The sequence below is a fragment of the Seriola dumerili genome, unplaced genomic scaffold (genome assembly GCF_002260705.1).
Source record: "Seriola dumerili isolate Sdu_G_001 unplaced genomic scaffold, Sdu_1.0 BDQW01000187.1, whole genome shotgun sequence".
Classification (NCBI taxonomy): Eukaryota; Metazoa; Chordata; class Actinopteri; order Carangiformes; family Carangidae; genus Seriola; species Seriola dumerili.
Window position 1 is genome coordinate 566,334 of NW_019174442.1, and position 27,021 is coordinate 593,354.

Consider the following 27,021-nt stretch of genomic DNA (forward strand, 5'->3'; position numbering starts at 1 on the left):
TAATGCATTAAAAAAAAGGTAAAAAAAAAAATCTCATCTTAATTTTGTTTTTATACATTCTTGTGTAATTAACATTAGTTAGATGAAAATACATGAAATTGTGCACATTTTCTGTAAATTATTTTTTCAGCAGCAGCAGCAACAATTAATTGATTAATTGATGGAAAGAAAATTAATCAGCAGCAACACTTGCTGGTGCGACGCTCCATACGTGAGGATTCGCAGCTTTTATTCGTCATATATGATGGTAAATAAAATCTCTTTGGGTTTTTCTACTGGTGGTCTCACCAATTAAACAATTTGAGGACGTCACCTTGGGCACTGAGAAGTTTGAACTTCTGTGAAGTTGCTGTTTTTTCACTACATTCGATAGCCTAAGAAAATAATCTGCAGATTAATAGATGATGAAAACATTGTTAGTTACAGACCAAAGCAGTAGCACCCAGATGGTGATGGTTGTCTCCCAGCTGAAAGAAACATTTAGGGAACGTGTGCAAGTTTGTGGAGACCAAAACAAAGTTGTTATTGCCTCCAAATATTGGCCTCAAATAAAGAAATCAGAGTCCTGAAAGAAACTGCCTGCATTGTAAACACTTAGTGTGAACATGTGTGCCAAAAAGACATTTTTGATCTTTGCCCCTTATTAATAGTCAGCTTGTATCATGTGGTCATGGGGGAATTTTTTCTCTCAAGTGAACATGAGGACAGACAGACATTAAATCATGCATGCAAACTGGTGTAAAAATGTGGCCATTAGAAGCAAAAATCATCTCCAAAACAGATTCCAGTTAATCAGTCCACATATATTTAGGTTTGTTTCCAGAAACAAGCCTCTGTCATTTTATGACAGCCTGTTTTATTTTACATTAAATTTTATTTCAGAAATATTATGCAAAAAAGCATTCCTTACTATGTTCATGTCAGTTTTAAAATAAGTAAGGGGGGCACAGCCATGCATCAGTTGGTGCCGAGTATGACTGTCATACAACATACATATATGTATCAAGTATGTGGCTGTAGTGTTTATATATGAGAATAACAAATACTAGATATTAGGAAAGATGGACAACTTGATTACTGCTGCCACACTATTTAACATTGCATTTCATTTTTCCTCAAGCACATCTATCTATGGTTTATGGAAATTATAAACTCTGCTGAAAGATGATTTAGAAAATCAGATTGCTTAGCCAGAGTTATCTGTTGTATAATTCATAATGATTGTGGCAGATGATATAATAAGAGAGTTCATCAATTGCTGGAGGAAATTACTGACACTGTTTCAACATTTGCAAAGACTGTCCTTTTTCACCGTCACTGTGAAATAATGAAAATGACTCAACGTGCTGCCTCAATTAATCAAATATGCACCATCTGCAATTTGAGGCACATGTCTGTTTTATGTGACATGCAAAGAAGCTCATACAAATGATTCACTAACAAACCAGTGGATCATGCTGTTTCTACTGGAGCCTTCCCGAAGGGATACAACCACGTTCCTCTGTTGAAGCTCAAAATCTGAGCAGATTTTGAACTTGAGATAAAATCAAACCTCTCTAGCTATTTTCCCATTATAGTGCAATGGAAAAATAAATCAAACTTATGTACAAACATATAGCTGTCAGTTTTTATGTAACCTTCGGATTTTCAGTGTTATGACACCAAAATCTGGGCTATGACCTTAAATTTCTCAACACAACGTTCCCGGGTTAACCGACAGGTACACCCCTACGATAACGGCTGGTGCGTCTTGAAGACCGCAGCACTGTTGCCTAATCTAAATGGTGCGCCCAGTGCAGCCTCAGCAACCCAAGTAATCTGGATATTACTGGATTCCAGCTGAGTTCACAGTTAACTGTTGCCTGATGATTTTTCCATCCTTCAAGAGAAGATGTCCTCTTTGTCCATTTCCGGCGAAGCAGGTCTAGAAATGTCAAAAAGATGCTGCGGAGAGCCAGCACTTGATTTTCTCGCTCGGAGGATTTTGAGTGCTTCTGTGAGTTGCGCCTCCAGGCTGGACATTCGAACGTTCAGGTTCTTGAGGTCGTCCTTCAGCTCCAGCTTGAGCTCCTGAAGCGAGGCCTGAAGCGTTTGCTCTGGGATGGGGTAGAAGGCGTGCCTGGTCTCCGGAGGCTGGACAGGACTGCGGTCCTGGGGTGTCGTGCGGAAGTCACCCACTTTGTCCAGACGTAGGTCACTTTTGGTGATACCGCTGTCACAAGAGTCTGTCTTCTTTAGAGATATCTGTGATTCGTGCACCTTGGTCCGTTCAGGTAAAGTCTCCATGGACTCGGCTTTAGACACTTTGTTCCAGTTGTCAGCTTTGGCCATGGACTCCTTGAAGCGACCCCAGCCTTTGACTTTAACCGGTTCAGCAGGCCGGCATCCTACCAGAGAAATGGAAGACGGCACCTGCAGCTTTGCCTTGTCTGACGGAGCACATTTGGCGGGTGTTGAAGATGAAGGTGTTGAAGATGAGGGTGTTGCTGGGCTTTCTGTTACTGTGACGATGCTGGTAGTTGTAATGGCTGTGTTAGCCATTGGGACGTCCACGTACACGGGGCCTTTCTCGATATCGTGTTCATCTAGTTCTGGTTTCTCGGTTGCCATACGGGCCTCCTTCTGCTGCCGAAAGCGCTGGAAGAGTTTTCGAACTGGGTGATCAGGTGGCAAGTTCAGAGGGGCTTCATTTTTACGCCTCTGTCGCTCCTCTTCCTCACGTTTCACATCACTGATCTTTCGGAAGACGATCTACAAGAGAATTTAAAGTTCTCGTGATTAAAGCACCATCATAAAAACCATTAGTAAGAGTTGAATGATCAAAAATATCAGTTTGACAAGTAACAGTACAAAACTTGATCAAAAATCATCTTCCATTAGAGAACAGGTGTGTCTGATGTACAGTTTGTGTGAGGAAGACTGACGATGTTTCAAAATGCGTGTGCTTTGTAAATGTCACCTTAAAGAGGCTATTCCCACGACACAGAGGGAAAGTTCACATCACGCCTCTGGCTTCAGTCGGTGAAGACACACTGTTAGCTTACCACACAGCTGCTAATAGACAACTGTGTTTTTAAGCATTTGCAGTTTTCCTTCTGTATTTTGATGTTTGTGTGCAGCAGAGTGTCTAAAACTTTGTCCTCTCTCTTGAAAAACAAATCCAATGCTAACAAAATAACTGATCTGTTCGCTCTTCTACTACCTCTGAAATAGTTTGACAAACACTTCCAACTCAAGGTCCACTTATTAGATTTTTCTGGAGCTTTTTGCTGCCTCACACTGTCTTCAAGACTTTGTGATACTTAACTTGCATTTCCATACATATCTGTAACAACTGAGCAAAGTACATCCAATAATGAAGACTATGATATGGTTGAAAGCTCTGGAAAAAGCTGAGTTGAGATTGTTATAATCACTGCTTCATTTTTGAGCCAGTACTCAAAGTTAACTTGTCAGTAAATGTTTGCATTTTAAGGAATCTGTAATTCGATTTCTTTCGGAGAGTTTGATGAGAAGATCAACACCACTCTCAGGTGCGTATTTAAAATATGAAGTTGGAGCCAGAAGCTAGTTAGCTTAGCATAAAGAAGTCTATAGTAAATGGGTTTTCTCTGTACACAGGACAACGTCTGAACATCAGGCTTTTGTCCAGAGTCCAGAGCACAGTGTTTGCATTACAACAGTTGTTGATTTAGATAATGTAGGTTAACATGATCTGCTTTTGAAGTTATGATTATTCATTCTTGTAGTGCTACGAGAACAGCTGCCACTAGAACCTGTGTGTAAAATAAACATGTGGCACTGGAAGTCATCCAAGTTGTTTGTAGGCTACTTCATTGTTAGACTTCGAAGATGCCTTGTAAGTATTGAGAATAGCAACCATCATGTTTAACATTGTTTCATTAATCCTCCAAATTATACAGTGATGGTGTTGTGAGGCTATTTCATTGATATAAATTGTTTGTCCTTGACGATGGGCTAGTAGCCTGCAACTTACTACCATTTTAGGCTACATAATGTTTTTATAAATATAATGTCAAGTATGAAATAACCGTTCTTCTAATAATCACTTCCTGTCTTGATCAGTCCTGAACTGTATGGATGATTCCATCTTTCCAATTTGCTCCCTGATTTTAAAACATAACCAGGTGTCCATCTACTGGAAGGAAAATACGAACCATGCACATAACTTTACTGCATTCTTTCATTCACAGCAAACTGTAAACTACTTCAAACATTGTAGAAACAGAACAGTGACCCTAGTAACAGTGTACCAAGTAACATCTGACATGATCTAAAACACAATTTAACTTAAACTTATGTCCGAGTCTTCAGGCATCGTGTTCACATTTTTAAATCATTTTCTCGTTCCTGGACTGGATGCTGAAATGCAATACACTTAAATCATTCATCATAAAAAGGTAAGACAACCTATTTTTCTTCTCAATCTCATGGCAACACTGTTCTCACATCTTAAACCACTTGAATGCCTTACATATCATGTGCTGGATTTCTCAAGACAAAAACAAAACCTCAGGAGCTCCATTTGAAGGCAGCGTTTGGCTCTTTATTCAGGCCATCTCTGGATTTCCCTGCTGTACACATTCAGGAAGTATGGGACCCTGGTGACTTGTGAGTTTCAAGCAGTAGATGAGATTGCCTTTTCATATGCAGGCAATTCAATCTCACATGCACTCTCTTGGACAGGCTGATCTTATTATGAATGAAGTAGTGATTGGTAGCTACACCTGTGTTGTTCATCACAGCCATTCATGTCTGAGTGATTGTGCGAGTGGCTTTAATATATGGTGACTGTTTAATGGAACTGTGCTTTTGTATTAAGCGTAGTACATGTTGTTTACGAGTGTGACATGTCTGAGCTCTGGCTCTAGTGTTGTCAACTACCTGTCCTTTTGAAAAATCCTGATACTGTAAATCTACATTTGTGTTATTAAGTCTAGCAAATGAACATTTTGCAAAGTAATTCTTTAATGTTTCTGTTCACAGCAACCACAGCTGGGAATGAAAAAGGAGGAAAAACTGGGTAGTTAGAGGATTAGTTTGGCGTGGTGGAAGTAGTACTCAGCTGCAAGTCAAAGTCCTGCATTCAAGATCCTACACAAAGAGTGAAACAAAACAGATAAATACATACACACAGGAAAAAAAAAAGTTTATTAGTTCATCATAAGCTACATTTCTTTGTCACAAAGTATAGAGGTGGTTAGGTAACTTGGTTACCAAGTACTGCATTTTTGGGATGGATGTTTTTTTAACTTCTGGACAGAGTCAGTTCAGCTGATTCACCCTGCTTCAGGCTTTGTGCTAAGCTAAGCTAACTGTCTCTTGGCTATAGCTTAATATTGACCAAACAGACCTAAGAGTGGGTATCAATCTAACTCTCAGCAAGAAAGTGACTGAGTGTATTTCGCAATATGTCTAACATGACCAGTGACAGCTGCTGTGGCTAAACAGAGAAGGAAAAATCTTTACCTGTCAAAACTGTGAAAAGCAGTCTGCACTTGCCCAACATGTGATCTCTGGGAGGCACAGTGCAAAAACACCAAAGCAATTATGACGCACCAATTTAAAAACAGGATCCAGAACTTCCTCTTAAAGTTTAAGCTCTTATTAAAAATAATGGTCTGGCCAGAGAAAGAGTATCAAGTCAAAAGGATTTGAAATCCAATTAAACATATTTTGAGAAGCGGATAAACAATGTAGAGAAGGGAAAGTTTAAATTCTTGTTCTTATTATGCTGTACATTTTCTAACAGTAGCCATTCATTGTATTAACACTGAGTAATTATCTCTGTGTATAGTCATATTCATTGTCAGTGGCACCGTCAGAGGGAGTCAAAGGAAACAATGAATACATGCAACCCTGCATTACTGATTGTAGTTTTATCTCATCATTAACTTCATTGTTTACCGTTCACTTTCCTAACGTTTTATTGTAAGTTACCTCTAATGCAAAAATGAATATTTCCTGCTGTAGCTTCACATTCAAATTAAACAATTTAACATTAAAAATTAGACATTAAAATCATTAATCTGGAAAAACATGGCCACAGGAAACACGATGTATTTGTCACTGAGGTTAGCGGCAACTGCAAACATCCGTCAGAAATGTGTCTACAAAACAAGAATATAGTCGATTTTGGCATTTCTTGACAGCAGTTCAGTTTTCAAGGTGGCAGGCTGAACACGTACAACTCCTCAACAAGGTAGCCAAACTTCACCGTGCCCTGCTGTTGTGAGGAAAACTTGTTTGTGTAGCATTAAATGAGAAACTGTGGTCCTAACTATAACTAAAGTAGTCTCAACCCACAGTTTTGCAATAAATCCCACCTTCGTGAAGATTATAATGTTTGGTTTTAGCTTTCGAGAGATGTTGATTCAGCCTCATGGTCATTTTGAAGGCTGCAGTTTGTGGTGCTGTTGAACTGTAGTGTCTTATTTGTCTATTGGGCTGGACAATGCACAAAATCGTATATATGCTGTAGGCGCAAAACAAATGTTAAAACAAATATCTAAATATTTTATTTTTTTTCCCCCCTTACACATACACACCTACATATACAGTGCCTACATTTGAAGAACAGAGTTAACACCTTTTAACAAGCTCTACAAGCAGCTGTTGTGGAAACAAGGGAAGTGAAGCGTGTGGGTGAACTTGTTCTTTCTTGGGGCAATTTGAAGAGTCACTCACCCTTTTTCGCAGGTTGTAAGTGAGCAGCAGATTTCTAGAGAAGTGGTTGGAAAATGCCGTGTAGAACTCCAGCACCTTCTGCAGAGCGTCGCGTTTAATGACGTGGAGGTCACAGTAGGTCAGAGCTCGGACGTTTGCACAGGCTTGAGCCAGAGTCACCTCTTTCCAGAAAACATCCCCAAATACATCTCCCTTACCTGCAGGGAGAGGACAAGTTAGACCAGGTAAGACTTCCAAAACATTTGCTCTTCAAGGTTAAGACAGAGAGAAATGTGTTAATGTGTTGTGTTAATTTGGTATCCATTTCTAATAAGGCATGTTTAATAAAGGCCTTGTGAATTGTAATGAATGGCTTTAATAATGGCCCTTTATGAGCACTTTGAGCCTTTTTGAGCTCAGTGTTCTTCTACTAGATGAGACAAGGTGTTTAATCTTGCTTGCAGGTGTCCTTTATATGTTGTTTCTGTTCTACAGGGTAATTCATCTCATGAGAATTTGATTTATAGAAGTAACTTGTAACTCACTTCAATCTCCATTATAGTCTCCATCCAGGTCAATGGTATTAGCCTGACAGTATTACTGATTGTTGCAAAGAGGAACCGTTCGCAGGTTATTGATGAAAAACAGCCAAGATGGTGTCATTGGGCCTGCTTGAGGATGCCATCCATTATTCACTAAAATCAATCATTTGGCAAATTAATAAGTGTGTGGTTTTAAAAAGAGAAATGCTGCTGGGATTTAACCAGGCCAGCGTAAGCAAGCAAAAAGATTTGTTTTTTCTTGATAAATAATATCACCTTGAGGTGCTAGAGAGGAGTAACTGGGTTCATAAACATTGGAAAAGTCATGATATTAACAAATGGTCTGGTTTACTCTTCCACGATATTCATCAAGTGTGGGTTTCTACAGAGTAGTAGTTCAGAGTATTTCATAGAGAGAGAACAATTATACTTAGTCTAGTCAGGTTGGGTAGGGTCTCATTTATCGCCACGGGTCTTGGGTATCTATCATACTCTAATATATATCCATATATCCGAATGGATCTGAGCATAGAATCAGCCCTGACCATGTGATGCCTCATACTCACCAAGGGAGTAAATATTTTAGGAAATCATTTGGAGTCGTGTTCCTATCCAGCTGCCAAATTTAAGTCCTATATTTTTGGTTTCTACCTACTCCTGAAGGAAATATCTGCAGCTTTAACTGCTAAATGCTACAAGAAATTTAACTGGCAACTAGTGATAATCAATTAACCCTTTAGTCATTTGTAAAGCGAAAGTGCCAAATATTTGCTGGTCCCAGCTTATGTAAGGACTTGCTGCTTTCTATATGAGACAGTTAATGAAATGTCATGTTGAAATGCTGGTTGGACAAAACAAGCAATCTGAAGACATCACTTTGGACATTTGACATATTATTTGACATAATCATAAGATTAATCAGGTTTTTGTGTAATGAAGGTGATATACTTAATACTGAAGAAGGAAGCTTTACAGACCATTGTTCAAAATATGTGAGCCATTCTGAAATGGGAATTGTTTCTTTTATCGGATTGAACACAAGTTGAAAAGACCAGACTGTGTTCAAAATGTTACTGAGAGGATTGTGTATCTGTGAAGACTCTTGTACAAATCCTCAGCTCCTGAATCAGCAGAAAACAATCCCCAAACAGCTCAGCTTTCACTGCAGTCAGAAACAGTTTGTAAAGTGCTGCTATACAGAAAGAGAAAGGGAAGAGTTTAGGTAAGTCCTCCGACAAAAATATTTTTGTTACTGTGATGCAAAACCATTTTGTTAGAACAGTGCTGGAGGCCAGTTTGACTGACTCTCCTGTCATCCCAATAATAAATATATATAAAAAGAAGATACTATAGCAGCACATCTGCATCTTAAATCTTTTGGTCTGTCACATTTCTTTAAAAGCTTAAGAAATCCATAACTTTATATTCTGAAAAAGCTGAGCAGATCTGGAGAAAGGTCCTTCAACAGTTGGGAAGAATGAGACGCCTTGACTGGGTCATTCATGAAATAAACATAAGTGGTCATATTCTTCAATTATGTCAAAATGATTTGGTGAAATCCTTCACTCCTGACCTCAAAAATAAAAACTTTTTGATCAAAAAATTTCACACTGATTTCTTTCCTGCTATAGTTTGGCTGAGATGGAAGCAAAAAAGAAATTTCCTGTTATTTCATGCATATTTATTCATTCAGTTTGTTTATAATAAACATATTGTTGTTCTGTTAATTCTGCACAATTATTGCTATAGATGCAACGGATTTCACACAAATAAAATTAGCTGTAAGAAGAAGTAAGTCAATGGATAAATGTTTTTTTTTCCCCCTCACATGAAAAACTTATTTATTCCTAGGGTTGACTGTTTATGGAATAGTTTAGTGTAATTGTCAGGTTTCATAAATGTGGGTCTCGGCTTCAGGACACAGAAAAACAACTATGTAAAAAAAAAAAAAAAAAAATTAAGATATTTATTAAACAAGAGCAGAAAACTTATTTGGGCCGAACGTATTTGGGGGAAAAAAAAGGAAATTAAAGTCCTCATTAAAGCACATACTGTACTTTCTGAGATTCAGGTTTAAACTCTTGACATGTTCAAAGAAAACAACCATACCTGGAATGAGTGTAAGTTAATACGGATTTTGAATCAAAGCACTCAACTCACCTAAAATGGCCACCACCTCATCATCCTGAATGACCTCCAGTGATCCTGACACCACGAAACAGAGGCTGTCCACACTTTCACCAGCGTGGTAGATCAGGTCACCAGGAGCACAGTGGATGGTCTGAAACTCCATGGCCAGAGCTCGGAGACACCCATCACTGGCCAGCCGGAAGGCTGGGTGCTCTTTAAAAACCTTCCGGTTGAGATGAACACAAATATCTGCTCTCATGTCTTTTGGACAAATCTGCAACACCTGGAAACAAGAGTAGAGAGAGGAGCTGTGGATCAAAGAGAGGCTGAATGATTTCTACTGAATTATACTTAAGAGCCGGTGGGCAGCCTTTTTTTGTCTTTTAAGATGGTCACTTTCTTACATTAGGTGATCGCTGAGTCATAAATTGTTGCCATGACTACATGTTGGACCACGACATCCACAGCTTGCCATCTTTCACAATGTGTGACGTACATATAGGCGATTATTGATGTGCAAGGGGCCGACTCTATTGTTCCTATAGACAGCGCCAACAATGAACGTTTACATATGTAAACATGGTTTTATGTGTTAAGGTACACGTGGAGTCATTCATCGTCACTCTTCAATGAAGGTGGAAGGTATCCGGTGGTCTGCAGAGGGTTAAACAGATGTGATTAATTTGGTGTAAAGCTCCTGACCAGAGGGTAACGGGCCCTGTGCTCCTGTTTGTCGATAGAATACATTGAATATGTCGTCTATCTAGAAGGCAAAACAATTCTGATATGCTTGATAGCAAACAGCTTATTTTCACATCCACGAGTTATGGAGAAACTTTTGTCATTCATATGGAGTCGTGTTTCTATCCACCTCCTGAATGTAAGTCAAACATTCACTCTCTTTTAGCTTTGTTTATAGTTTCTACCAACTCCTAAGGGAAATATCTGGAGCTTTAGCTGCTAAATGCTCCAGCAAGTTGCTCACTTGTTCTAACTTGTTCTATGGTGCTGAGAAGGTACTGTACTGTACAGGGGGTATTTAGAGATTTAAAAAATATCTTGGCCTGCAATAAAATATAGAATTTTGAAAAAACAATCTTCACTGAAGCTTTTCAATATCATTATGGTAATGTCTGATATTTGTCTTTTTTCCAGTACATACAAGGACCTGAAATACTTTTTAATGTGTTTTTAATTTAGGCTTTTAATTATTCATTTATTTATTCATTTTTATTCAATATCATCAGCGGCTGCTCAAGATGCAGTCCAGCTGAAATATATATTTATAGACATGTGTTATATTTTGTTTAATTTCAAAATTATACACATATAAAGTCTCCAAAAAATAATTATATATAGATTTGGAGCTTCTTTCTTTTCCAGTAGCTTTGGGAAATATTTCACTAAGACATAATATTTCACTGATTTATCTATCAGACGGACTGAATCTGTCCACTATGAATTGTTTTTTGGTGGACCTTCACATGAGGGTCACATGGCAGCTGCAACCAGGTGAGTGTCCAGCCGCCTCTCTGCTGAGTATCACTGAGTGGCAGCCTGTTGTTCAAGTACACCTAATCAACAGGATGCCAGGCCGTTGGATGGCTCTGCCTTTAAAACAAATCTCTTTGAAGATGAATGTCAAGCAGAGAGGGATTATGTGCCATTTTTAGACCCTTTAGTGTGGCCTGACGCCAGACAAATAAACGATATATAGATGCAGTGCGAGCTAAATAAAGTGGACACGGTAAATATCACCTTTTGATTGCAGATAAACCATGAATGCACAAGTTTTCCTAGTGACGAAATCCTTGCCTTATCAGAGGTTATAACTATAACTTGGATTTTGAACAGGTGGATTTAAATGAGGTGCAGTGATATGAATGCTTTCTGGCTTCAAATCAACCGAAGCGGCACCAGTTCAATAAATCTGCTTCCAGCTTTAAATGCTTAAATTCCACACATTCAAATCATTTTAGCACCATGTGAATTCATTAACAGTAGAATGGCTGGTGTTAACTGTTCATTGCCATAAATGCCATACCACTGTCTGCTTTTGACAACAGATGAATTATAAATTTGACTTCTGTATATGGTGACGTTCAGGGAGCACAAAAAATACAAAAAAAAAAACAAAAAAAAAAAAACACCAACAAACAATACAAAACAATAAAAAAACTGACTGCTATTATATACAATATAATTCTATTCATATGACACAAATTATGTTGAATTTGACCATAATTTGACAAAGACAACAACGGCTGTGCTGTGATTTTGGCTAGATACAACACTGACGAATCTTTTCAATGGAAAGTAGCTAAGGTTTGTCCAAAAGTCGCTAGATTTGTTGCTACTTGCTTTTTTGAAAAGAAAAAAAGTTGCTAAAAGGCGTCTGAGATGGCAATGAACGACGGGGAAACTCCAACACTCAGCCAGTCGACCAATTGTGTAACCTCATCACTCAGTCAAGCGGTATTTGGCTGACCAATGGTGCAATTCGCGCCCGACTCTTGTGCTCCAGCCAAAAATTACAAGTGCTGTGTCTATTGTGGGACTATTAGGACATTTTTGGAATTATGCTTATAATTCCTATTGTTAGGAATAAAAGTGGTATTAATTTTAATTAATTAATATTAATTTTCTCATCTGTCAAATACAAAAGTACAGTTGGTTAGCTTAGTATAATATCTGAAAACAGCTAGCCAAAGGTAACAAAACCCCACCTACCAGCACTCTAACACTTCATAGCTGGATTGTTTAATCCATACAAATACCAAAGAGTAAAAACAACACATTGTGGTTTTACAGGAGGTTATGTTTTTGTAGGTGACTTAGATGAACGTATTTTATCATCTAAGTGTATCTCATCTGGATTGTGGTGACACGCTACAGAGGAGCCACTGAAGATGACAGTCTGACGTACCTTTTCAGTGTCTATACCCCGTGACATGGACCAGGTGGAGGCAATGTAGTCCATAACTCTTTCACTCAAGCCCTTGGGAACCTGGTAGAGCTTGAGGAAGTCTCGAACGCTGTTAAGCATCTCATGGTAACGATTTGTGTTGGCGTACATCTGCTGGAAGATCGTTGTAACATTACCAAAGATGGTGGCGTAAAGCAGGGCTGGGTAAATATGGAGAGGATGGAAAGAAGGAAGCTTAATTTAGTAAAGTCAAAATATCTGAAGCATCAAAAAAAGATTGTGTGAACACTGAGTGAGGTGGTTTGCTGCTGTTTGCGGTTGATACGATATATATACAAACCAATTTATAGTTACTTGTCATGCTCTGGTCATGGTAATTGTTGTAGGGATTCAGTGTTTGGCTCAACACCACCATGGTAGATGATTTGTGTTAAATTTATCACGTATTTGTTTATCAAATCATCATTTGGGTTTTGAAAGATTTATTAAATACTTGTGAGTCCAGTGAGTCCGCTGCAGTAAATGTTAAATAAACATTAAAATCTCCAAAGCTGTCTCTGCAAGTACATGAAAATCTCCAAATCAAGATTTTCAAGGAAATAAATATTTCTAATGCCTGGTTTGAGGATATAAAACACAAAAAACACATAATTTACCATGGTTGGTTTAAAAAAGAGAAATTTCAAAATCTGGCATTACAAAGAAAAAATACTCTTCAAAACATGACATAAAAACTGGATTTAAAGAGACAGCATAATTTCCAAAATCTGAGTTCTGAAGGAAATAAATGTCCCAAGCTGGTTTTACAAGGGCAAAATAAATCTCCAAATGTTGCCTTATGAGACTGGTGGTCTTTACTACATTAGACATTCGGCCAAGTGCCGTAAGACTTAATATTGTTTTATAAGGTGAGTGCTTTAAATCAATCACATGGGAAATAAACAGTTACTACTCATCATTGCCTCCAAATACAATAAACAAAATCCTTGCCAAATGGGAAAAACTGTAATTACAGCTCTTTATTGGGTGCGTGTGTGTGTGTGTGTGTGTGTGTGTGTGTGTGTGTGTGTGTGTGTGTGTGTGTGTGTATATAAATGTTCATTCCTATGCAGTTATAACCGTACTAAATAAGGATATTTTGTCTTAACTTGTCTTGTGATATAAGAATTAAAGAAAAGGAAAAGAAAGCGCATCTCTGAGGTGGTTGGGTGTTTGAACTGGTGCAACAGCTGGCGCGTGTGTGGATCAAAGCCATCAGATGTCTGCTCTGTGTGAGTAGTGTTCTCTTGGCAATGGAGCCCTAATTAGCCCTGCTAGAAGGGATGGAGAGGAAACATGCCAGCCACACATTTCAATTATCCTCAGATGATGACAGTAACCTCTGCATGCGTTTGTGTGTGTTTGTTTATTTCATGGCGCGCAATCTTGAATCAAACTGCGGAAAAACTGCACAGGGAATAATACTAATTAAAATGCGCTCAAAACTCCCCAAGGGCGAAGATAACCACAACTTTCATCCTTTCATCACCATCACTCACTGTACTACTATGTTATCAAGCGTTGCAGTATCGCATGATTTTCTTTATCACCTAAGCTCAAAGAATATGTTCTTGTTTGTTGCGTGCTCTCAGTGCTGCACATTTGCAGGCATCAAGATCAGCGAGTTAACAGATCGAGAATGATTTTTAAAAAAGGTCTGAGCTTATTACATCTGAGATGATTTGACAATCGCCTCCTTTTGAAGTTGCCGAAGTTTAGGGATGGTTGCTACTTCAAGCTTGAGCGCAGATGGTAACCGTCACTCCTCTGATAAGCAGAAAATGCTGCAACAAAGGAAACTCAATCGGTCCCTGTGGAACGGAGCCTCAGTCCCCAACATTGCTCTTTAGTTGCTGACGTGCACAACTTCGTTGCAGCGTTGCTTGGCATCCAACAGCTGGCTTGTTTGGAAGTAGTTAACAGACAGTTGTCAGAAACTGAAGCCCCAGGCCAACCGTTGCTATAGAAACAGGACATATGTATAGTGCCCCCCTTCCCCCCATGCCACCCCCCCAATCCCTCGTCACACTGTGATCTTCTACTGCCAGCACCGATCCAGTGCTGATGGTAAAAATAGAACAGTATCAGGGCATCCATATTTCATAGAGAACAGTCATGGACTACAGTAGATTGCATCTACAACTGAATCCTCTTGAGGCTGTCTGGTTTTTAGATATTTACGCTTTAAGCTGATTTGTATCTCACAATGAGAAATTTAAAAACAGACCCAAGTCTGCATATGACTTTTGCCAGTTCCCCCGAGAGCGTATTCATAAACCTGAACAGCCAAAAGGTAGAGAGGAGAGAGGGGGCGACAATCATCCTCTCGTCTCTGGGTTGAGATTGTGGCTGAAAAAAGTACAACAGAGGTGAGGAGTGATTGCAGGGGGAGCGCTGTGCTAAATTGATCTGGCATTGTCAGTTATTGCTCCGAGGTGTTGCTCTCCACGTGCAGACACGCATAATGGCAAAGCGCTGTACACTGTATTATGAGATACAGATGCAGAAGATACCTTATAAATGTTTAATATTGAGATGTAGAGAGGAGGGCATGCTGTGGAAATCTGCCTCCTTTTTTAGACTTGACGTTTGTTAGTGAGGGTCAGCCATTGTTATTTATGTCAACAGCAAAACTGGCTAGTTCTGTATGTTGGTTAACCACAATATGTGACAAATAGATGGACATTGTTCATACTGTTCATGTCATTTTCACCAATCGTGCTCAGATATTAGTGTATTAAATGGCTGTTCTGTTGTTCTGATTTATGACTCATGCTTCACTGTACCAGAAATATACACTTACAGACCTAAAAGCTGCCAATAAGCCACAGGAGTTCCAAAAAAATCTGAATAATTCAGCATACCACATATCAGACTGAGGTATAGGTATATGCACAGCTTACTGTACCGTGTATGTCACTGTATTAAGATGAGTTGACAATAGTGCCAATGCCACTGAAAAAGAAACTAGTGAAAGCTATAAAATATAGAAGTTGAGACTTAGAGCTTTCCTGATTTCACATTGTATGAGTGTCACAGACATTTATATGCTGCATCAATCTGGTTTGTTCTGTACACTGCCCTAAAAAGCCAGAACGCAGTAACCACATATTTGGTCAAAACTGGCCTTCTGACCTCTATTTTACCATATAAAAATATTTTGTGATAGAAATGTGTGATTTTTGACAATAAAACAAAAACAACAATAAACCAGCAGCATGTAAAATTTGGAAAACTACAAAACCAAGGTAAATTGAGTTCTGGAGTTCAGTCACAGCTAGCTTTAGCTTAAAGCTGATTTCTCAACATGTTTCTTTTAATTGAAAAGTCTAGTTTATATCCCATAAATATTAAATATTGCTCAGGTAATCATCTGTAAAGTTCCATTTTCTGGACTTCGATGGCTCTATCCATAATTCATTTATTCACCTCAGTGGACTGCGGTTTTAAAGAGCATAGTTAAACTTCTCATGTGTCTGTTACATTAGAGAGAAGGAAAATGCCTTCACTCACATCCAATCATCATCATGGCCACAGCAAAGATTTTCTCTCCGTCTGTCGTTGGGGCGATGTTTCCAAAGCCGATGCTCGTCAGGCTGGTCATGGTGAAGTACAAGGAGGTGATATAGACAGAGTCCTTGTTCGGCCCGCCCTCCCACTTCCCTGAGCCGCTGGCGTTGAAGCGGTACGGTGTGCCCACCGTCTCAGCGAGGATGTAGAGCCAGCTGTCCATGCGCACAATGTTGGTTTCTTCATCAATAACTTCGTAATCACCGATGCTGTACCTGGAGTGTAAATAAGCAGTTGCGTATTAGGCATTGCATTTCACACTACTAGACCACTAGACTTCTCTTCTCTTGTAAGTTTAAATAATGTTAGCAACTTTTATGCTTTACTTCGGCACAGCGGTACGTCAAGCTAAATGCTACATCGACTGAGTGGGATATCATTAGTTTTGCAAGAATTTGGTTTTAAAACAAAGTACTGGACAGAATGAAAAACTGTCCTGAGGATGGCATTAGATGAAAATGGGAATTTATCCAATAGTTTTTCAGACATTTCACTCAAAACTACAAATGTAAACCTCATGGTGACAAGAAAAACTCGAGGATCCTCCAGGAACCATGAACAAATTCTGGTACAGTGGTAACTGTTTTCATAGGATATGTGAAGAGTCTTTCTTGCCAGTAGCACTAGAGGAAAGCTCAGTCTGTTTTTGTTTTGTTTTTTTCTTTTCTTCTAAATTGTTTGTGTAAACGATGAGTTATTCATTAAACCTCAGAGTTAGCTTGCTACTTGGAGAAAAACTTTGGAGATGAAAAAAAAAAAAAAAAATCAATCAGAATATAAATCCAGTGAATCTCATGATGCAGAAAAAAGTGTTGCTTCTGCTTCTATTTTTGAGTCTGTGTTGATGCTGTGAACATTGAAAAGGAAATGCTTATATCTGCTGTGTAATGCATTAGTCCAACCTTCTTTTCTTGTGACCCCTCACAGGATTTATGTCTCAGCTGTAAGAATTTTTCTAGTTTGAATAATTTTTTGAAGCCCGCGGAGGTAAAACTACACAAGAGAAAAGCAAAAATAAGAACTTAAAAATAAACAATTCTGTATAACAGAATTTATATTTTCTCATTATTACCCTGGTGATTATTTAATACGACATCCACTTCCATTGTTTCTGATGTAAACACCCTGGCAGTGGCAAGGAGAAAGGGAGGCTGCTTCTGTCAGGAGCGGAAATGGTTATTTGCTGTTATTGTCTGAGCTGATGATGGTTCAACTTTTCTCATCTGGACGCCATGACTCGGCGTGTGACCATGGCAACCACAGAAACCATACTGAGGGAAGCAATGCAGGAGCTATTTTTACTGGCACACAAGTGTGGTTTTGAAGCAACACCAGCGTCGTTCATTCAACTTTGATTATACTGCCTGGGCCACTGTACAGTGTTTATGATACTGGTTAGAGCCTCTGCAGGGGTCCTGACTCCCAGTCTGAACCAAAAAAAAGAAAACAAGTGTGTGATTATGATGTGTATAAGTGGTTATTTGCAAAGGAAAAATTGGTGTTCTTCATCATCTGTCAAACATATTTTCTGTATGCAGGACATTAAGTTGTCATGATGGCATCTGCAACACAATGTGTCTGCATGTGCGTGTTTTCGACATTCTCATAAACATAATAAATCAAGCACAACACATGATGGAAACTTAATGCTTCTACCACACTTGCCCCCTGTAGAGTAGCTGATCTGATTAGACTTTGGAGACCCGTGCTCCATATTTCTGCATATTAATGAGGAATAAACTATTCTCTTGAAACCACTATAACTCTTTCTGACTTTATGGTATGAAAAACATACAGTTTGAATGCATGAAAACAAGCATGTTGACAAAAAATAACTGCTAATTAATGCATTAATTAGCTTAATCAACAGCCTCATTATATTACCTGGCTCTGCTATTCATGTATCACAGTACATAGCAGTCTAGCAGAATGTGTTATGTAATTTATATTCACAAGTATTGTCACTCCAAATCAAATTGTCACGTTTGTCTGTTTTTTATTCTCTTTATGACTGAAAATGAGAAATCCTGATAGGGATACATATTCTGAATATAATAAAATACACTCAAATTGCAGCTATGGCAAAGTGGTGGAACTAGGGGGAGAATATTCGACATTTTAACAAGGGTTCGTACGTGAAAGGTAATAATTAATAAACAATAAATATCATGAACATACCAAATGCAGGCCAGCCAGTGGGCAGCCAGACCAAAAACACACACCAGCAGGACCAGTACAGCTGCCCCGTACTCTATGTAGTGATCCAGTTTACGGGCAACCCGACCCAGACGGAGGAGCCGGACCACCTTAAGTGAGCTGAACAGACTGCTGATCCCCTATAATTAAAACGAGAGGAGAAAGATGGAAAGAGAGGCAGACATCAGAAACAATATTTATTTTTTAAAAGTTAAAAATACCTGAAGTTTTGCTTTAAGTTTGTGATTTAAAGTAAAACACCTGAAAGCAGTCAGCAAAGCTCAGTATATGGTATGCTAATTAAAAGTCAAAATAATCTTTTTTATCGCATAAAAGTAGCATTTAAACCCAGTGTGAATATGAAGTATGATCAAGTGATTTACTCCTGTGTTTGCTCAGAATCTGACTTCCACATCAACTATTCAAATCAATGATATATCAGAAAGAAAGCCATGAAAGAAAAGCAAATACTTGAAAGCATTTTAAAGAATCAATACATAAGTGTAAGAATCTGTCTTGTAAAAACAGAATATGCATACAAGGTGAGTAAAAACACAAGATTCAAAGTGTTAACATTATACTGACTTGATTTTAAAAACATTCCTGTACAATGTGATGAAACTTTACAACTTCGAGCGGTTACATAACCAGCAGCTAAATGTCTAGTCATCTTATTTATATTGAAACACCCACTCTGATTCAAACAGACAGTTGCAATCCCATCCGTCTGCTTTGCACTTCGGTGTTGGTGGTATTCTGTGCGAGTGCGCTGGAAGAGTTATTGATTTTTCTAATGTGCTGTGGTCTGCAATGCGAGTACAACTGCAACGCTTGCTGTCACTTGATCTGATCTAGCTGCCTGCTAGACTCCTCAGCTTCTCTAAAATCACTTTACAGATTTGAGCTCCAACACAATTCAATTATCAGTGGAATCGTGCTTTTGAATTCTGCTGCAAACTCTTCAAACACAAATTGTGCGAAAAGTTCACCAGTAAATAGATATAAAAGAGGTATTAAAAAGGATAGTTCGACATTTTAGGAAATATGGCTTCTTGCTCAGAATTAGAGACTCTCGTGCCTGTTTGCTTAATATGAAGCTAGAGCCAAGAGTATTAGCTTAGCTTAGCATAAAGACTGGAAACAGAGGGAAACAGTTAGCCCAGTTCTTCAAAGTTCTAAGTGCAGTTACCAGCACCTCTACCTCTTCAACTAACACAACGGCACACACTAACACTAAGAAGGGTGTTATCCATCTTTACGCTAAGCTAGGCTGAATCAAAAATTGCGATCACATTAGTGCTAGGCTATGTGTCTTATAAGCCACCAGACAACCTCGTTTATTCACTTTAATGAGATGAGGAGATTGATGCCTCTCACATCTGTGCATTCAGTATGCAGCAAGAGCCAGCAGGCGATTAGCTTAGCTTAGCATGACTGGGAAACAGGGGAAAACAACTATCCAGCATTTCCAACACGTCTAAAGCTCTAAATCAGTTCATGATTTCGGACACAAACAGAAATAATAGTAAGATCTTAATTTCTAAATTACGTTAATCAATCCTTGAGTCGCATAGACATGAGAGTAGTTTTGATATTCTTATCTCACTCTTGACAAGACAGCAAATAAACGTATTCCTCAAATTGCTGAATTTTTCATTTAATGAAGGATCATTATTATGTAAAAAAAAAAAAGAAAAAAAAGTTGCTTAATTACTTGATATATTTAAAAAGAAATAACTTAATTTATTCATTTACGCTCAATTGGGGAAAAAAAAAAAAAAATATATATAGTAAATTCCCACAAACTTGTTTTCATATTGTCAGATTAATGCCTTCTTATTTAAGACTTTGTATCTACACACCTGTCTTGGTAGGTATTACACAACATTCAGTTAGTTACAAAACACTCACAACAAGGTTCAATCACTATTTAATTTCTCTCATTTCTGTGCACATTAAGTTAAGGAAATTACTAATTACTACAGGTACCTCTGATTTTGGAAGGAAGATATTCATGTATTTTAAGGAACTTTTAACCCTCTATAGTACTTTAAATTCTTCTTCCATCTAATCTAATTAATGCAGCATTTTTACTGTTTACTCTGTTGGTTTTTATTGTTAAGCTCTTTGTAATCATTTTACTGGTCTTCAAGTCTTTCCGGAGTTGTGCTAACTATTCAAGACTCGTAAGCCTATGTGTCCTAAAATGGGTTACAATATTAAAACATCATAAAGAAAAGGCATAAATTCCAACTTCTGACACCCCATTTGGAATAGTTAGCCAAATGTGAAAATCAAGATAAGATGCTGTCAAAGATGTCTAAAGAAAACAGGTGGCACTGATAATATTTGCCACACTGTGTTCAGGAATCTCTCTATTAAAAACATATTTTCAAGGCTGGGATTCATATTTAGAAATTTTAACTGTCACACTGCTGCAATCAATTAATCACAAATGACATGTTACTGCTGACTGAATCCGCTCTAATGCAGCTTTAATGATGCTAGTAGAACACATGTAGTAGACAATCTGATAGTTGCTGTCTCCTGGAAATGAAAAGCTTTAGCAGGAAAAAAGAAAAAACAAGCAGCACAAATCTTAACGTTCTGTGACATTTCTTTAATGCACCGATGCTTCTGTTGCCGTACTCTCATCGAGCACTACGTCTGAAACGCTGGTGCGAGAATAAATGTCACAGGAAATGTGCGGCTGATGGAGGTTTTATATAACATGTTTGTCAAGGGTGCATGTGTGTCTACAAGTAAAATAAAACACAAAACTGTTCATTATCATATTCTGATCAAACTGAAGCCTACTTGAGTGACAGCTCGGTGGTTCCAATTCTTCCCATCACGTCCCATGCATGAACACAGGCAGAAGAGGAAGGGGGGGGCCATGCAAACAGAACGGAGGGATGAAAAAGAAGAAAAAACAAAAACGAAGCACAAGTAAGAGAGAAGATACTTGATCAGTAGTAAGCGATGAATAAACACATGAGAAAATCAATATTTAATAAAAAGGTTTTAAAATAAAAAGTAACTGAACTGAAGAACAACTTTGTGTTTGTGCAGCATGTGCAGTGTGACCAAAGCGTGCACTATAAAGCTCCTCTAATTTGTAAGGTTTCACTTGGACAGCGACATGAAGTGGTTCATTTGTGTTTGTTTTGGGTTGTCGGTCATTAGAAACTGAAATGACAGTGACTACGAGTTTCAGTCAGTCTCAAGGTGACAAGGTGCGCTTTTAATAGTGCCAAGAATAACTGACAGCCGCTCCTCGTTAATGATCATTCCTTCCCCATTTGGAAACCTGTTGGCGGGAAAACAGCCATCAGAGTTATTCATGTCAGTCGTTAAGGTCTGTAGCTGCAGCAGCAAGATGTTTTGCTGCCGGTTTAATAACATGGCCAATTGTTTACTAGCTCTCATTTACCCTTGCCATGGATCGCCTCAAAGCAATTTGGAGCAAATTGGAGTCAGTGAGTTGTTGCAGAGACGCGCTGGAAGATGATGCTGGAAGTGGACGGTCACAGCTTTGATGTCAGTTTACAGCCAATGCGTCTGTAACCTTATCACAGGCACTTGTACACTTGAACTTCACAGTAAATATAAAGCAAAAGTATGAAGCTGTACTATGAAGTGTATGGCTGTAGCAAAGCAGTATTTTCACTATTGTTGATTCTTTTCTTCTTTTTTTTTATTAATTGATCTCTGTTAAGTTACAAAGCTGCAAGCATCACTTTCACTCACCTTTCATTACAATGGGAAATATTTACCTTGTTTTCCTGTCTGTGGATGATACTCAGCTGTCAAGTTATTGATTGCTAATTGTAGCTACACAACATTTACACCAACTTAAAACCTTCGTCTTCTTTCTATCTAACAGACTTTAAAATCAATTTGAATCTATTTTATTGATTTTACAATTTTTATTTCTTGTTTGCATTAGTCTCAAATTGTCTGTTCCATCTTATTAGTTTGTCAGTGAGTTGTAAAGCACATTAAAGTGCATTAACGCGTTTACATCATGTCGCACTGTGGGATAATTTCAAGGGCTCTAACAAACAATGACTTTCATTTTTGATTAATCTGCCAATTACTTTCTTGGTTATATGTAACCTGTGGAGTTTTGATGTCTAGTTGCACTACAGAGCAGTTTTGTTTGCGTCATGCACAATGTTGCACATTAAATTAACATTGCTGCTTGTTTTAAACTATTCCACTAATCAAGGGGTGGTGGTATCACAAGACTGTAAGCTGGTCAACATGAGCGTAAAAACAATGCATGTTTCACACTTTTAAGAAAAATCTGATTTGCATGTTTAATGAGAACGGAAATGTATTCATCACCAATGCACTTTACAGCCTGAGGCTCTTTCATGTGCTTTTAACAAAACACACAAGTTATACAGGCAATATTTGGTTGGAAAATGAATTCTTGGGTTTACTAAAAAAGATCAAATAACAGAAGGTTGTTGTTTTTCCCTTCTGCTGACTTCTGACTGTTTCTGCTCCGGCCACTTGAACTTGTCAGCATTTCGGATGCTGAAACATTGAAAGACTAGAAAGGGCCAAAATGCTGGACCTGCAAATACAACTCAGTGCTCGTTCTCCACCAACAAGCCTCCTTTTTAAAGCATTATCACAGCATTTCATATTACCTCGTACTGTACGTGCTACCAGACAGCCCCTGAGAGCCGACGTACACTGTGCTGCTCGCTGTGTGACAGACTGCACCGTTAAATGCTATCACAGCATTTTACGCAGCCACGTCGTCACAACAACACACACATCATGAGACGTGTCACATTTAAGCACACACAGGCACACACAGAATGACGCATTGATATAATGAAAACCGGCAAGTGCAGGACCCTGAGGCTCCATTTAATCAATGTGTGCGTGTGTGTGTGTGCGTGTGTGAACTAAAAAAACTGATCTACGGGAACATTTGGATCAGATTGAGAAGCTGTGGTTGCACTGTGAAGACACTTTCAATCAGATACAGCTAGAGATATAAAGTAAGCATCAACTGGATCTAATTCAACATGTAAGCATTCTGTAAACTTATTTGTTTCCATCAATTAAATAAATGCAGGTTAGCAATACTATGTCATAACTGAACAACAAATAACACATTTTCTTCCATGTGTACAAGAAAATAGAGGACTGGCCAAAGAGATACAGTGAACCTTCAAACTCCAGCACACAGTCTTCATTTAGTCACATATATACAGTAAGTAGATGGTGAAACAGTTAAAAGTCAAAATGCTTGTTTGGTAAAATAACCATCTCAGTTTGAATCACAGCACATGTTTTCCCATGATTTGGGCTTTTTGTCAGCTCTCATAAGGTGTAAATGGTTTCAGGGCATCAGAGACACAGCAAAGCACTGAAGGGTGCCTCAGTTTAATAATGTAACGTGCGTTCCCCAATTAAAATGTGCCAATTATCTCAAGATCCTGCGATAGCACTCTAGCAAACACTCCTCGTTATGGCTGAACATGTATACGTTCACAAACACAAACATTATGCTGCAGCGTATTCATGTTTTCACTGTCACTATACAAAGCAACAACCAGTGAACAGGATCTGATGCAGGCTACAGTGGTTAGTAAATGTGGTCGGTGCCTGCATGGAAACCTAATAACCTGTCAGTCAGCTTAAAAATCACCTCTAGAGCACAAGAACAATTTTTCCAATTTATTATAAGATAAAAACTATTTCTTACTATAATGATAAAAACCAACCACTATTTGCCAAAACATTACTGGCCTTTCGAGGTCAATACTAATATTTGAGAGTCGAATAAATCTGATAATCACTTATTAACCAATAATACCTTCATTACGTATTCTTTATATTTCTGCCTGTTCACTCACTGACAACTGGTGAGTGGTGTCAGAAATGATTCCCTATCTATGACGAGACAAATCCTTTGAAAACGTCATGAATGTGTAATTAGGGCTGCGACTAATGACTATTTTCATGTAAGATCTCCATCTATCCTCTTATTTTATGAACCAGGCAATGTTTGACATTTTTGTTTAAAAGATTACGTATATGATGATTTTTAATCATCAAATAATCTTTTTTTCAATGAATTGTTGTGTCTATAAAATGTCAGAAAAATGCCTGACATGATTTCCCAGAACTAAAACTGACATGTTCAAATTGCTTGTTTCATGCAACCAACAAATTTACAATCACCTAAGACAAAGAGAAACAACAAACACTTACATTTGAGAAGCTGTAACTGGCATGTTCAGCATGATGACTCACAATGATTAATAGATTTACCAAAATAGCCGCTGATTAATTTACTTTCGATCAACTGATCGTTCCAGCAATGCGCTGGCAAACACACAGAACCGCCTGACTCACCTCATCTACGTTCTCGAAGGCGTTGATGACGTCGTACGGCAGGCAGGACAGCAGGTCGATAACAAACCAGGTCTTCAGGTAGTTCATTCGGATCAGCTTGGGGTCTGAGATGACCTCGCCAGCGGGTCCAACGAATGTGGTGTGGAAGTTTAAAACAATGTCCACCAAGAAGATGACGTCCACGATGCTGTCCACTACCAGCCACGTCACGTTGTTCTGCTTTGTCTTAAAGGAGACGTTGTAGGGCACCATGATGGCCGTGTAGAAGGTGAGGATGAGGATGACCCAGTCCCATGTGGTCTTGAAGAGGCAGTAGTGCAGGATGATGTGAGGAGGGGTTTTGGGGGTCTCCTGCTTGTACTGAGGCAGGAGATCTGAGCCAAGCTGCAGTACCTGCCGAACAATTTATCACAGAAAACTCAGACATAAAGAAATACATGCAGCATGAGGCCAAAAATACTGTAGCTTGGAGTTTAATTTATGTCGTCCTGACGGTGGCTAGAAATCACCTGCTCATAAAAAGTGCTGTGTTAAGTCTTAGAGGCTGACCTGACCTCTGTTCACAATTCCTCAACGTCTAAAGTTTGTTCTCTAGAGTACTTGTGTTTTACGTTAGCTACACATAACATTTATATAGTGCATTCTCTGGGGGAAATGGCTTCCCATAGCAAAGTGACAGTTTCCATAATTGACAATCATTTATCCACAATGTGACACATTTGAACTTTTACTGAATAAAAATCGGTGAAACAAAATCAGTTGTATCCTCCGTACCTCAGCTAAACGCGAGTGCTTGTGGACGTTCTCTCCTTTGTGAACTGTGGGCTGCAGTTGTTGTAAGACTCCTCTACTGCTTGTTAGAGCTCGAGTCAGTCGGGCGAACTTTCCCCAACCTGAGGATCATAAAAACATACAGTATGCACAATCGTTAACATTTCGATTTTCAAGATGTTTACTGGGTCTGTGTATTTTTGGGGGGCACAGCATGTTTTTCCAGACTCACACCAAGAGTATTGCCTGGGCATGTAGGACATCAACACCTTCAAAAAGTCTCAGGCTTGTGTTTGGATAATTTGATATCTGACTCATTTTGTCTGGAAAATGTTCTCATGCTGAAAAAACACCTTGATGATCCCGGACACAATGTGGCCCACTTTATAAATTGATCCTGTTATGGGATCCAGGAGATTAACGACAGCACAGCCTGACACCCTCTGCAGGGCCTAGTGACAGGTCAAACTGTCATTTAACATGGATCCTGGGGTTCTTTAGGGATGCTCATCCTACTTTTGGTGCATTTAACTGTGTATTAATCACAACTGTAATCAGTGTAAACATTACTACATTTTGTCATCTTTTTATCTAGCTCTTAATTAATCTTCCTGCTGAATTAAATTCATATCTCTGGTGAATTGAAGACCTTTTACTTATATGATTATATTACTGATCCATAAAGATTTTCCAAAGGTTAACTAACCACTTAATTAAAAGAGCACTTGACTGATTTAGCATTGCACTACTGTACCATACCAAAAGATTAAAACCCTTGCAGGAGAACAAGCGATATCGCATTTTTTATTGCATGCTTTCTTCTCTCTCGTCAAACCCTTTCGTCTGCTTTACCCACAATGCAACTCGACACTTTGGTCAGAGATTCGGGTGCTAGCCTCAAGCAGAGATCAGATCAGACTTTCATTTTCAAGCTTCTAGTCTTCAGACCCAACTGACAAGCGACTCATTTGAGGCAATCAATCAGACTTGGTGCAGCTCCGTCTGAAGACACAAAAGGCTTTACACAACTTTTTCCACATATGCATCATCAATCTGCATGACCTGAAAACAGGCTTCGGTGTGTAAAATCCCCTTGGAACTGTAGAGTCAAGTTAGAACTTGGATTGCCTTATTAGAAAATGGTACCAAGCTGTTTCAAAATGTCCTCATATAGTATGTCGGTTTTCTGATCTGCTGCTGCTATTGTTTGAGGTTTATTTAGGCAATTTAAAGCAGGAGTTTTATTTCAGCTCTATGGAGCTTTATATTGTTTTTGTTTTCTGTCCCACTTCAGTGTTTTGATTCACTTTCACCGATTTCAGCAAAAAAATCCCTAAAGAAAAATAAAAATAAAAAAAACCTGTAGGCTGTCCACTGAGCACCAAATGGCAAAGTTAGAGACTAGCTGGTGAACATAGAGAAAATAGTCTCAACCTGACTAATTTGGGCTACTGCATTTTTTGTCTTCATAGGACTAATTATAGCTCCTCTCTATCCAGGCAGCCCAAATCCATGCTCGTTATTGTTGCCCGCAGGCCACGCCTCTTGTAAGAGAGGGTCCAAGGCTTGATGCTACCTGTTGATGCTAAAGCCCTCCTGCAATCTCAATTCCCCATGCTGTTTTTTGTCACTATTGCTTGTTTGTACTCGCTCTCTTGCACTAATTCATGTTCTATTTTGGCTGTCTTCAACAGTTTTACAGTCCAATGTTTGTGTTGTGAGCCTATAACCATCATGATGGGGTGCGTATTTGACTGAGTGGGTGCTTGCCAAAGC

At 38.7% G+C, this 27,021-nt stretch overlaps 1 protein-coding gene across 1 annotated transcript in view; it reads right to left on the reverse strand.

Moving 5' to 3' along the window:
- Window positions 1-1,881: 1,881 nt before the first annotated feature.
- Window positions 1,882-27,021, reverse strand: part of kcnh1 (potassium voltage-gated channel subfamily H member 1) — a 37,618-nt gene continuing 12,478 nt past the window's right edge. The window contains exons 5-12 of the mRNA XM_022752889.1: window positions 25,249-25,367; window positions 24,475-24,867; window positions 18,073-18,230; window positions 15,838-16,109; window positions 12,286-12,485; window positions 9,390-9,642; window positions 6,709-6,905; window positions 1,882-2,751 (exon numbers count right to left, since the gene is read on the reverse strand). Of these exons, the coding sequence (XP_022608610.1) occupies window positions 1,882-2,751; window positions 6,709-6,905; window positions 9,390-9,642; window positions 12,286-12,485; window positions 15,838-16,109; window positions 18,073-18,230; window positions 24,475-24,867; window positions 25,249-25,367 (2,462 nt within the window). The remainder of the gene's footprint in view (window positions 2,752-6,708; window positions 6,906-9,389; window positions 9,643-12,285; window positions 12,486-15,837; window positions 16,110-18,072; window positions 18,231-24,474; window positions 24,868-25,248; window positions 25,368-27,021) is intronic.